We start from the raw sequence: 12,887 nt of genomic DNA, 5'->3' as shown, positions 1-12,887 counted from the left end.
ATCCTACTTTTTCTAGATTCCCTGGGGAAAGGTCAACTGCTCCTAAGTGATTGTAGAAAAAGAAATCACTGCAGCTCCCAAAAGAGCAAAGACTGAACTTACATCTGACCTCTCCACACAGAAGAAAAGTGAAAATGGGAAATGCACTTGGCTTCCCCAACCAGAGCTCAAAAATCTTCAGCCTGTATCAGAGTGGGTTTGTCTCTAAACAGAGCATTGTTTCTTCGCTCTCTGTAATGCTGAAGACCTTGCCATGAAATCACCAAATCCACTGAAATCCACTATCTACTATTGTGTAACACACACTTCTACCTCCCACCTGAACATCTACGGCGGTCTTGCAGTCACAGTAAGAAAAGGAACATAAACACAGGTTCCTCTTTTTCAGGTCAGCAACTGTGTCTATGAATGAAGAAAAACACATCATTAAGCCTGAGCTGATCCAAACCATCACACTAATTCACAGGAAACAGTGATATCATCAATGCTAGCTGAAGTATCACAAATAAATTAGGAATAAGCCCAACAGGCTTAGAAACACCCCCAAACCATCCCAAACAAAACCTTTAGTAGTTTTTTTTTTAGAAATGCATTCAGTTGGCAGGCAATGACTGTGCCATTCTTCTGGAGCTGGGAATGAGATGCATACTTCTTTACTAAAGTCAAACACAACACAACATAAATCAAACTTGTTTCCCCAAAGAGTCTTCAAGATCCTTTTCGCCCAACCTTTTACAGCTAGTGAGAGGAGTTACAAACTACAGCATCCTGCACCACCTTGATAAAGAAGTGGCCTAGACAATGTGATGCAGGAGCAGGAACAAAGGTTCAACATGCAGTTATTTATGTTATTTTAAGTAGTCCCAGGAGGGATAAGACAGCACTATACTATATAAAGACTATATAATAAAAAGAATATATAATAAAAAAAGAAATAATTGAAGTTTGCTGCTGTGACTTGCAGCAAACTTCAAGAAATTTTGCACACACCTTAACTTAGTATCTAAATGAGAACAGCAGTGCCATGAACTTGCAATATATGAGAAACCTCACTTAGTAAAGATTTATTATGCTAATAACATTAGAGCCTACCTATTGTCCTGCACACTTTGAAGGAGGACACTGCATATGTATATTTAAATTGCCAGAGATGAACAGTGGGTCACAAACACAACTTTAAACGTTGAACTGCATCAGCCAAATTGATAGTGCATTTATTATGTCTACCCTTTCTTATACATTTTTGCATAGTCAGTTCTGCTGCCAAAGCATTTCTAGAAGGTGAATGCAATGGATATGAAGCAGTATAATCACTGAAGGAAATACGACTGATGCATTAATGCTCACCTAAATCTATAGATCTAAGGAAAAAGCAAAGGAATTCAATGCATGATTTAGAAGTAAGCTTAAATACTAAACTGATCCTAAATTCAGTGAGGAAAGCAAACTTCACAAATCACTGCCACCAGCATTAGCAATCTCCCTCCCAGACAAAAGGTCAACTTCAGATGCCTTGTTAATATGTATCTGGGTTTTACAAAGTTCTTATGAGTGTTGCTCTATGACAAAGGTGCATAGGCCTACAAAAAACAGAGGTGCTCAAGGAAAATGACAACTAAGACAAGTTCAGAATTAGATGATAGCTTCACAGTTTCCAGCGCTTTATCCTCATTGTCCTTTCCCTGTTGCTAAATAAAAAAGCAAGATTTGAGATGGCTAATGGAAAAGACTTAAAGGAGACAGATCACACTAAATAAAGCAGATTGACTATAAGATGCCACAAAATTCACTTGCCTCTTGGGGTTTCTTTTCAGTAAACTGGCCAAGGAGAGACAAGAGAAAATGACCTCGCATCTGAGCTGCTATTTAGGAGGGTCACTGCCTCCTTACTGACAGACCTCATCAATTTAGGCAAAAGATAAAGTCTTCCTTTATCTGGGCCATATATTGCACTTACAGCACTTTGATTTGTACCTCAAAAGACTTTGAAGCAGTTTTATCCACCTTAACCCTATATTAAACATGAGTTGTGTTGTTTTGTTGAACCATATCTTCTCAAAGGCTAAATATCTTACTCAGAACTCTTAAACTTTAAACTTCTAAGATTATCTTGAGTAGAGAATTGTCATAGTCCCAAGTTAATTTTAAGTCATTGTGACAGCCTGTTACAAGTTCATGCTTTTCTTAGGCCACTCATGTTGCCCAATACCACAATCTAAATGCCACTTGAGCTTCTACAATTCTTTTACTTCAAAACATTTGGGGGCCTCTGCAAAGACTTGCAAAGTCAAACTGGTCCCTCTCTGTCTGTTCCTCCTTGAATGAAACACATTTCAATAGTGATGTTCTAGACCTTACCATGCAGTCTAACCTGATTACCAATTATTCATAGCTTACTACGCATCACAAACACCAAGATAACACTATGGACTACTGGAAGCTGGGAGCTAATGCCAAGTGTTTGATGCAGCCAACACTAGGAAGGTTGCAAGACAAGTGCATGTTTAGAAATAAGCAAAAACTTGTTACTTGCTGAACAACTCATAACTGCCAGAAAGAAGTGTCAAGGAACAAGACCCTGGGCTGGGTCTGAAGTTTGAAGGAGCTGAGAGTTTTCAAAAGAAATTCCAACAGATAATATCCATAGCCTACAGCACGGAATTAATTCGGTACTAACGCAGCTTACATTGAACCAGCATTCATTCTTGTGGTCACACCTTAGCCAAGACATCTGAGTTAAACTTCTTTGCTGCTATATCTGAGGTCAATGGAATTTTCCAGAATGAGAAACCTATGCCAACCTTTTCCTTTCTGCTCCAACGTGATTCACTGCCAATGAACAGGCTGCTGTATGTCACCCTTGGCTCCTCAGTGTTTTAGATAAAGAATTGTTAACTTGTGAGAAAAAGAAAACAAACCACAGTACTCATTCTGGGTTTATGCACTAAGTTTTTGGCTGGTGTAAATAGAGGCAACTGAATCAAAATCAACAGAGCTTCGCTCATTTACACAAGCAAGCCTTTAGTGCAGTCAGAAATCAACCAAAACCCCAACCAATACTCCAAAGTTCTAATACGGAGCTGTTCAGCGAATACGGGTGTTAAACAGCTGAACATTCAAGCTCGGTCCCATCTAATAACTGGTTTATGGCAGAGGAAACAAACAAAAATAAATTCAGAAAATGTCATTCTTGCATTTGTCATGCTCAGATAACAGAATCAATACCACACACAGCTCTTTTGGCTCATCCCAACCAGATACAGTTCACACAAAATCCAACAAACCACACCAAATTCCTGACCCCTTGCTTTTGGTATGTAAAGTGCAAGACTGACCCCAGTGAAGTCATCAGGCTTAACTGTTTATTTGGTATCTATAAGAACTACTTTCTTCTTACTCACTCTGTTAGTGGCTCCCACTAGGTACATAAAGTAAGGAGCCCAGACCTTCATTAACTCCTGAAATACCTTGGTCTTTGCCTGGGAATAAACAACAGTCATGATCCTAAAGTCAAACAAAACACATCTGCATGTGTTTCTCATAGACAACATTTTGAATAACAAAGCCAAAATACATTAAAGCAGCTCAGAAGTACTGTTGCTATAGAAGGTAGTTATCAAAACCAGAAAGGATCCCAGAGAAGGCTGTCCTTGACACAAGTCCATCAGCCAATTTAGAACTTACGTGATGTTGTGTGGCAAGCTATCTAACTAATTACACATAAAAATCCCCATAATGTCACTATGCTGTTTTCAGAATGTAAATGCACATACTGTTTTAATAACACAAGTATGTCATACTAAAATCTAACAAATCAAACAACCTACCTTTACAAAGGGCAGAGAGAATGAGGAGAAAAAAAGTAAAACTATTTGGTGTCTCACAGGAATTTAAACTTCAATTTTTATACTGGATAATACGGTGAGCACAAGACAGTATGTAAACTGTTTAGATGAGAAAGCCAGCAATCCAACATCCATATTCTCAAACTACTGCTGTTCCTTCAGACGTTGCATAGAGCAAAGGATGCACACTTCATCAGTCACATAAGCAACAAATACAAGCATAGTCTCAACTTGTTACGGAGAGTTAAACTGTTCACTGGCTGGGTTACTCATTACTGCAATCATGGTAATAAAGTAATCAAAACTTCAAATCCAAAGGCTGGAAACATTACTACCTTCAGTAAAATCAAAAAGAAGAGATCCACTTTTAAAAAACAGTCACCACTTGAAATAACCACTGGACCAAGATTAATGGCAAGGTGTTTGTACCAGTACGGGCTTTCTTGTCTCCCCTGAGTAAGGGAAAAAGAAAGAGTGGCTATCACAGCCAGTGAGAAGACCCTGATGTCAGGAACCCTAGATAACATCCATCTTTTCATGACCTTACATCTTCATCATAGCAGTGGATTCGTGCTAAGCTTTAGCTATGAAAATAATACTTTGTTTGCCCTGTAGGAACTCCCAGAGAAACAATCTTTTTAAACACTTGCTTGAGGCAGTGAGAATCCAAGTGTTCCTTTTATAGGATTAAGAGCCTGATGTCACAGGTTTTACTTACACTAACCTCATGCATTCACCCCTGCTCCCTGGGTTCATTCCCCGGGCCATTTCTCTTGTTGGTTCACTAACAAAATGAGCCATTAATCACCTTTTTTTTTTTTGTTCCTATTGCCTTACAGTTCCCTTTTTGCTTGGGATGCTCTAAAGTACCCTCCTGACAAGATTTTCCAAAGCTCCTTCTTTCAACTGTCCTCTGGGAAACATCACGGTAATCAGATATACAGTACGATGCTATCAAAGGCTTCTACATAGCAAATCTTGCGACAATAGAACTCCCCTAATGGGATCTGCATCCCGACTCAATGGAAAAAAAGCACTGAAATAACCTCTTTTTTTTCCTTGCGTTGTAATCACCTGTTAGGCTTTTCACTGTACTTCAAAGTAATCTTCTATTGTTCTGTTCCTCTGAACTTCAGCTAAGCAGGGTTCATCTTTTCAAAGCACCACAGAGGGGGATCTTAATTACTCATTTTCTCAATTTCTCAAACAAAAATCTCAAATGCACTAAACAACCAGAATTCCTTTTAGATCTCCGAGTTTCCTGTTGCTGGATTTGTAGAGAGTTAAAATCAACAACAACAAAATAAAATGCAGCCTACTATGCCTCAAACTCTGTCTGGAGACCCCATTCTATCAACAGCTTCTACTATGCTGAGGGAACCTGAACTGTGCAAAAGGCCTAAAAGATCAGCTCTGTTCTCAGCTTCGCCAATAACTGTCTAAAAGTCTGCAAAAATCAATGAGAGCTACTTTTCAGAAGGTCTACACACCTAGGTTGCTTCTCAAGAGCCCTGATTCTGAACCAAAAAGGCACTAACATGTCACACATGGGAGAAATTTACCGTCTCTCTGCCGTTTTAAGCTTAGGTTTATAAAGATGAGTGTAAACCTGCAATTCATCACTGAAAAGCTGGTAGAGGTCAAAATTATTCACCAAGTCATGGGCAAAGCTTGGTCTCGAAAACTCTCTCCCCAGAATCACTGCTAGTGCAAACTACTGTGCATCCTGAGATCCAGACACTACATTTCCAAGCTTAAAGCATGGTCTAGCCAGCATTAATCAGGGCCAAATTTTCTTGTTCCTAACATATATTATAGATTCCTTACCCTCAAGAACACTTGAAATAACTTCTCTCAGACTCCTGCAATTGAAGGATGTTAACTCACTGCATGCAGTCAAACAACAGGCACACCACCATAAGCAAATGTTTAAATCTAAACTGAGTGGCACAGAACAGCAAATTTCAGTTCCTAGATACAAGCTAGAAATTACATTCCTATTTTGATTCAAATGTGGAAAAATGAACTTCACTGTGGACTTATCAGGAGTCTAACATTACTTAGGGAAGAACAGAGAAGTTTAGCTGAGGCCAGCAGTAAGAGTTACTGCTAGTCTGGATGCCTACTGGGAAGTGCGATAAAGCATGCAAGTCCATGCGACATCCCAATCACCATTTTTATGAACATTTTCCTATTTATTAATAGTAGCTGCTCTAAATCCACTCAGGTTTTATGCCAGCTGCCAATTCTGGGTCTAGTACAAATTTGAGATATATTACAAGCAAGTTCAGCTAGAAATGAAAATAAAAGGTGAGAAAAAAAGCACATCATATGCCAACAAGGCAAGCTCATTGCTGATAGGTAAGAGTTGATAGGTAAGTGAATGACTGTACAAACAAATAACTCCAGAAGCATAGGTGAAGACAATGGAAGACAAGGTATCAATCACGGAATGGGAAAAAAAGCAACAGGGAAAGTGAGGTTATTCCCCTCCTGTTATTAAGCTACAATACCCTCTTCTCTGCTGAGACATTCAAACATTCAGTATATATACCTGAGCTTCATACCACCACTTCTATTTATAACTTATTTACCTTTACAAACAGCTCTTGGACCTCAGCAGAAGACATTCAACATATCAATTACCAGTTTTATTGCAGACAAAAGCATATGGAACATAAAATGCATGGGAGCACGTGGCATTCAAAGACAGGTAACTCTGAAATTCATGATACAAGTTAGCACCTTTGCTCACTTGATTACTCAGGAGGCACTTTGTAACTGGCAGTCACCTCCAAGTGCGAACAATCCATTCACTAGAGGCATTTTCACCAAAAATGTAGGCTGATCTTGAAAGTAAAGTTGCCTCCCATTTAAGATACTATTTAAAACCCAATAGGCACTTTGACTGCTGTAAAATGAGTATTGATAGAGATGGAAACTTGAAAGTATTCAATTTATGGATATGCAATCGCAGGAGATGCAGTGTAAGAAAATCCTGTTTACATGAAGACAATCTACCACAGTTTGGATTTGAGTTATTACACTGCTGTGGTAAAAGTATGCTTCCTGCTGTCTCAGTACACAGAACCCCCTAAAATACAGGCTGAAATCTCCAGGGTGAACAACTTCTTTCTTTCTGGAGGTCCCCCATGTTCATGATCTACAAAGCACCATAAAATACCTACATACTATGCGTGTCCAGAGAAGTGGCTGGTAGGGCAGCATAATGAGACATCTCTAGACCCCAAATTCCTTCATCGAAAAGAATGGTCCATGAAAGAAACCAGTTAGGGAGGTACTCCTGAAGGACAGACATTTTTGCAGCCTGGTCTCATAGACGATTCCTTCCCATCTGCTTGTCCAACATTAAAAACACATCCCACAAGTCAGATCCATTCCAAAAGAATACTGGTAGTTTATTTTGGTTCATAGCCAAGGACATTTGGTAGCACTAATGGCTAATATTTAAAGAAGTGTAATAGTTTTCCTCTAGTTTTCCAAGAAGAATTGCATTAACCAGTACTTTAATTCTGCAACTGCATTAACCAGTAAACCCACAGATATAAGAAGACCCAGACAGATGTTTGGTGGAACCTAAAGGGAAAAAAAAGAACTATTGTAATGCCTTTCTCAACAAGCAACTTCAAAGACACTATTTAACAACAAACCTGCCATTCCAGAAATGCATCATTGATGGGAACCCCATGATTGCTGTAGCATATTGCTATTTTACTCTGATTCTTGAAACAGTCTTATTTTTCAGAGCATAACTTCTTGCTCTTCACAGCTGTCACCGTCAACATTTAAGAATGGAAAGTACTCTTCAATGCAGAGTTATTTAGCATGCTACAATCAAGCGAGGCCATGAAGACAATTCTGGATCACCTGAGTAATATAGCTTGTAGGTGCAATGTTTTCAGAAGCAAGACACAACATCAGATCCTGAACTTGAGACAATTTCACAGAGCAATTTCTTAGCACTGCAATAATTCTGCCCCTTTCCTGGTACTTCACTAGGGAGACATCAAATAAACAGAAGCACTTGTGATCGCTAGACACTGCTGAAATTCTTGGCATAAATAAGTAATTGAATTTCTGATTAAGGAGATTTTAACGAGCTGAATCAAAATCTCTGGAACTTGCATTTATTCTCCAGACAACCCCTTCTGTTTTCAGCCACTAAAACCTGGGCCTCTGTACTTTCCAAATGGAATGTCTGAGACAGCTTCAGACTTTCAACCCACAGTCCTTTCCGTTTAAAACACATTTACATTTGAAACCACTTGCGAAGTAGTCCTAAAGACTAATGTAAACTGGATTTTTTTCCCTACCCATTTTTCTGTTAAACAGGATTCAAAACAGTAGCTAGAAACAAGCAGGAATTTAGGATGTGACACAGGGTTATTAAGGCAAGGCTCCCTTGGATCCAGTCTTCCTTACAGGAACCTCCTGGACACAGAAACATGCAGCTCTGAGAAAGGCTGAGTCCTGTCTCTTCAAAATATTTTCCACTGTTAAGATAAGCTGAAAGGGAAGCTGTACAGCTTTCACTGGTAAAAACAGCTGTATTAACAGCTACAGTCAAGCACTTTCGATGGATTTGACCACTGTTCCCAGCCTTGTGTTTATGCACAGTGTATTCCCAACCTTCTGTATCCACCTTACCTTCCCACATTCAGTCTCCTTATATCAGCTCCACTTACTGAGACCTTTTCCCCTTACCTGTTCTCTTCAATTTCTCGTCATTTGGTTTGTCCCCTCTTCACTATACCAAATAAATCCCTCAGTGATCTACCAGTGATTTCTGCCATAATATTCTTCATCCTGCTTCTGCAAACTATCCCTTCTTCAGCATTTCATCTATCCAGCCTTTAGGACAGCACTAATACTATATGAATCTACCTTACACAAAGGTAACATGTTCTAGATGGGTTCACTGCAGTAATGAATATAATAGACTAGAATCATGATAACGTTTAGCTTATACTAATTCACTATTGTCACTTATCCACCTTGTACGCCAGGAGTGGTAAAAGCTGTCCCTGGAAGAGAAGAAATCAGATTTCACTGTTCTTCACAAGGCACAGGAAGGAAGTTCATACAAACTTGTACAGACTGAAACAGTTGCTCTAAAAGTATGTCAGTAAAAATAGATTTCATATAAGTGTGTAATAAGACAAAGGCTAATTAACTGCAATTGCTTCTTCCTGAGGTCAAGAGCAGTTATACCTGGGATGATTTTAGCCTAGGATATCCACACTTATCAATATGATGGGGTTTTTTAAACTCGGGACATCACGTATCACACCTTCAGTTTTACTTGACACTAAAGTGACAGGGCTAATGAAACAAGTTATTTTGACAGGACAAAACCTACTTGAAAAATAACACTTATGTTTCAGCATTCTGCATTCGGTAATGTCCAACACTGCTGTAACTTAGAGAAGTCAGTCAGTATTTTATCTTTCTTTTTTCCTCTGCATTTTCACTCCATTTTCCCCCCAGTTTGTGTAGCTGGCAATATTTTGTGATGATCAACAGCTCCACTGTTTTCTTCTCACACTCCTTTGTGAGATTTCAAGCATACACAGCTGGTCACCAAGTACTCTTTCTAAGTATGTTTCATTCTTTCAGAACTTCCTTCAGTTCACATACCGAAACTCCCAAGTTCTCTTAGTCCTGCAAGTCTCTGCTGCAACTCCTTCAGAAGTAGGAGCCAGGGGAAACAAGACTGCTGACACCTACAGTAGTCCACTAGCATTGTCTGTCAGGCATTGCCAAAACCATGTCCTAGGTTTACACTCCATGCCCCAAAGGTCACCCTGCCCAGGTTTAATGCAAAAGGAAGACTTAAAATTCCACTGAATAGACAAAAAGGTATGATTAACATAACACAGCAAGTAACACACGCAGAGTAACACAAGACACTAAATACTGCCATTCAGTTAACTGTGCACATCTGATTTGCTGTCTCTTTTTTAACCTCAACCTTAAAAACACAGGAAAGGTGGGACAAAGAAATAAGACCAAAATAACTACCCTTCTCCTCTTCATTATTTAATACAAAAAGATACACTGAAAGACATACTGTAAATAAAAACAATATATAGAAGCATGTTTAGAAACTTGACAGCCCTTCCACTGAGCAGTTCTTGATGATATTGAAAGAGAGCCTATCTGGGGTACAGTACTTGTTCAGATGCATTGCTTCATCCCGCACAAGTGTCTCCTTTTCTCCTTGTCTGCCTATGTAGGCATGTAATTTAGGTTTACTGGAATTAGGTGCTATAACACATCCTGCCCACTTCATCCCTTGCTCCAATTGCTTTTCCCCATACAGCTACCTCCTGCCAGCCCTTATGCTTATGGTGAAATCAAATAGCTCTATCTGCCCCAGTTAGTTAAGAGGAATCTCTCTTCTCCGCAAGGTTCCCTGCCTGATAACAAGTTAGTGATGGTTCCTGTGGTTTGTCAGAAAGCTTCTGAAGGACTACATTTCTGCACTGGAGGAATTAATAGCTCCAAGCTTATGAAGATTTACATATCTCTACAAAACATCAGTTAATGTACAGCTATCGTAGCAGAGACGATGATTAGCACTGTGCTTATTAAACAAAGGAGTAGTGAAATCTGATTTGCATATTTCTGACTCGCACACAAATTCCCACTGCTTTTACAACATAGTATCTACACGGTTCATTTTATTTTGATGAAAATGAACACATTTCACTGATGACCTTTAAAGGAACTTTTGCTTCCAGACTCTTTAAAGGCATCACTGATCTACTACACTTTGTCAGCAAAACAATGATCATTCCTAAGATGCCTCTGAAAAGCTACAGTCTTACCCAGCTCAGTTCATAAAGATCCTCCTGACGTAAGCAATGCAGAGATGCAGAATTTGCATAATCAGCTCATTTGCTGCATCCTGCAGCAAGGGACATATTCTGCCGATTCACACCTGCACCAGAAGGCTGCTCTAGTTTAGAGGAAATTGCCACATTGCAATTCAAGAGACATGAAGTACATTAGCTGGGTAGCAGCTAAGTAAATAAGCAAATGAAGATGTATGCAAGTTATTATTACCTCTGCTCCACAGACAATGAAAATGACCTTTGTTGAAAGGCTGGTTCAGAATCAGAAGGCAAAACTTCAGGTTTCCTGTAAAATAAATGTTGGTTCTTATTAGCAAGAATATTGATTTTTTTCCCCTTCATTTTGCTTTTGCCATATTAATTTTTAGTCCAACCACCTCAGAGCAACCCCACTAATTTCCTTGCTTCTTTTTCAGAGAGAAAACCTGCCAAACTTCATTAGAAACCTTTTACTTGGTAGAGTTTTGCTAAACTTTTAATTTCTAAGTGACTTTTACTCACAGAAGGCCATCCTCAACAGGACACCACATCCATCCAGCTCTCACATTTAATCTCCTGCTTGCTGCTGCCGCCTGGATGCAGCATTTACTGATACGAGCTTCCCCCAGCCTCTATTAACTGGGAAGGCTGTAGCTGACTCCGTATGAAGCTGTCTCTAATCTAAGTCCAATATTCCACTCTCCTGATTGATGCAGAACTCTTTCTGCCACCAGCAGCTTTCGTGCCTATGTTTTCGTATCATGTAGAAGCTCTGTGGTAGATACACTCTCATAGATACTTTACACATACAGAATGAAAAGCCATGCCCAAGGAGCTTAAAATCAAAGCTAGTTAAAGCAAACTTAAGCCTGTGACACTGAGGACTAAAAACCTCAGTGGGTTTACCAGCCCAACTTAATTGGGCTCCTAAAGCCTCCTGCTCTAGCAATATGTTCATTGTGATGGTCAACAATAAACTTAAAAATATAAAAGCCCAAATACAAAAGGATTTATGACACAACCACTTTGGTTTCAGAATAAAAACTTAAATCTCAAGGCAGTTGCCTGGGGTGAGATTTGCATTATTCCACTTCCTAATTATCTTGCCAATGACAGAGGAATACAAGTTCCCCCTGGAGCTTTATATCCTTAGGCCATCAGGTTAATGAAGTATTATTTGGTCATGTGAAGCCACTGTAACTGAAAAAAAGAAAACCTCTATCACAAGAAAGTCTTTTGGACTTTAGAGCAGATCCAGTGCAGCAGAAGGTTAGAGGTAAAGCTGTGGTTTAAGCCATACAACATTACAGGAGGAACCAGGTGGCAGAAGTCCAGGAGGTGCAGGAACATCTTAGGGTGGGAGTAAGGAGGGTACAATATTTAAAATAACAAATGAAATTCAGAGTCAGCAGGCACTGTTCAGCATCCTGCCTTTTGAGTGATTTAAGGTTTCACCACTGACCCCGTTCCATGCCTCAGTTGTCTAAAGCAGAAATAAAGTCTTGTCCTTTTTAAGTATCAAGAGAAACACTACTGAAGACAGGTAATTTTTACTCCAGTAAAAAGCCTACATGCTTATCACAGCATGTATTCTGTGTGGCGCTTTCAAATACCTTTCCCCTCATGTCTTCCACCTGCATCTTTGCTGACACGGTCCACACTTCTATTTAATTTGTGTCTATGCAGGGGAATAATTTTACTTAGGGAATAAATTTATTTAGAAAAGAACTAAGAGGTCAAAGGACCAAGAAAAGAAAGTGAGCAAAGCCTTACTCTTTGCATAGTCTGAACTGTTTTGCCTTGTCCTTGAACTTTAAGAGAAAGGTAGAAAACAATACATTCAAACTAAGTGCCAATTTCCAGCTGCCTCACAAAATGGGACCTCAGCAGCAGATCTCCTAATGATGGTTAAGCGAGAAAGGCTGCCAGCTCCTTACATTAAATATAATCATCCAGTGGTGCCCTCCACTGAAGAGAGCCAGGAAACATGTTTCTTTTACTGATACGATAATACAGACACAGGTGTTGAAAACCTATTCCTGCTGGTGAATCACAAATGGCATTTCAGTGTGTTTGAAACCCTTAAGCCATATCAGCATATGAAAACACAGTAGATTTTTAGGGGTCTTTTGCACACCAGGAGGATTAAGATACGTTTTTGAAGCCAAGGCCTGGCTGTATGTGT

The 12,887-nt window shown here is 39.4% G+C and overlaps 1 protein-coding gene across 10 annotated transcripts in view; it reads right to left on the bottom strand.

Annotated features, from left to right (window-relative positions):
* The window catches only part of TPK1 (thiamin pyrophosphokinase 1), a 284,251-nt gene that overhangs the window by 216,410 nt on the left and 54,954 nt on the right, over positions 1 to 12,887 (bottom strand). For 9 of the 10 annotated variants that reach the window (XR_009745350.1, XM_061464636.1, XM_061464643.1 and 6 more), the window contains one exon: positions 10,935 to 11,009. The exons of the other annotated variant lie outside the window; for it this stretch is intronic. Coding sequence is in view for 7 of the 9 variants with exons in the window: in XM_061464636.1 (XP_061320620.1) it covers positions 10,935 to 11,009 (75 nt within the window). In the remaining 2 variants the exon portion in view is untranslated. Of the gene's footprint in view, positions 1 to 10,934; positions 11,010 to 12,887 lie in introns of those variants that run through there. 10 annotated transcript variants of the gene reach the window in all.

This window comes from Pezoporus flaviventris, unplaced genomic scaffold (genome assembly GCF_033815535.1).
Source record: "Pezoporus flaviventris isolate CSIRO_AGI_PZ_B2104156 unplaced genomic scaffold, CSIRO_AGI_Pfla_v1 ptg000037l, whole genome shotgun sequence".
NCBI lineage: Eukaryota > Metazoa > Chordata > Aves > Psittaciformes > Psittacidae > Pezoporus > Pezoporus flaviventris.
This window is presented reverse-complemented; position numbering and strand designations above follow the sequence as displayed.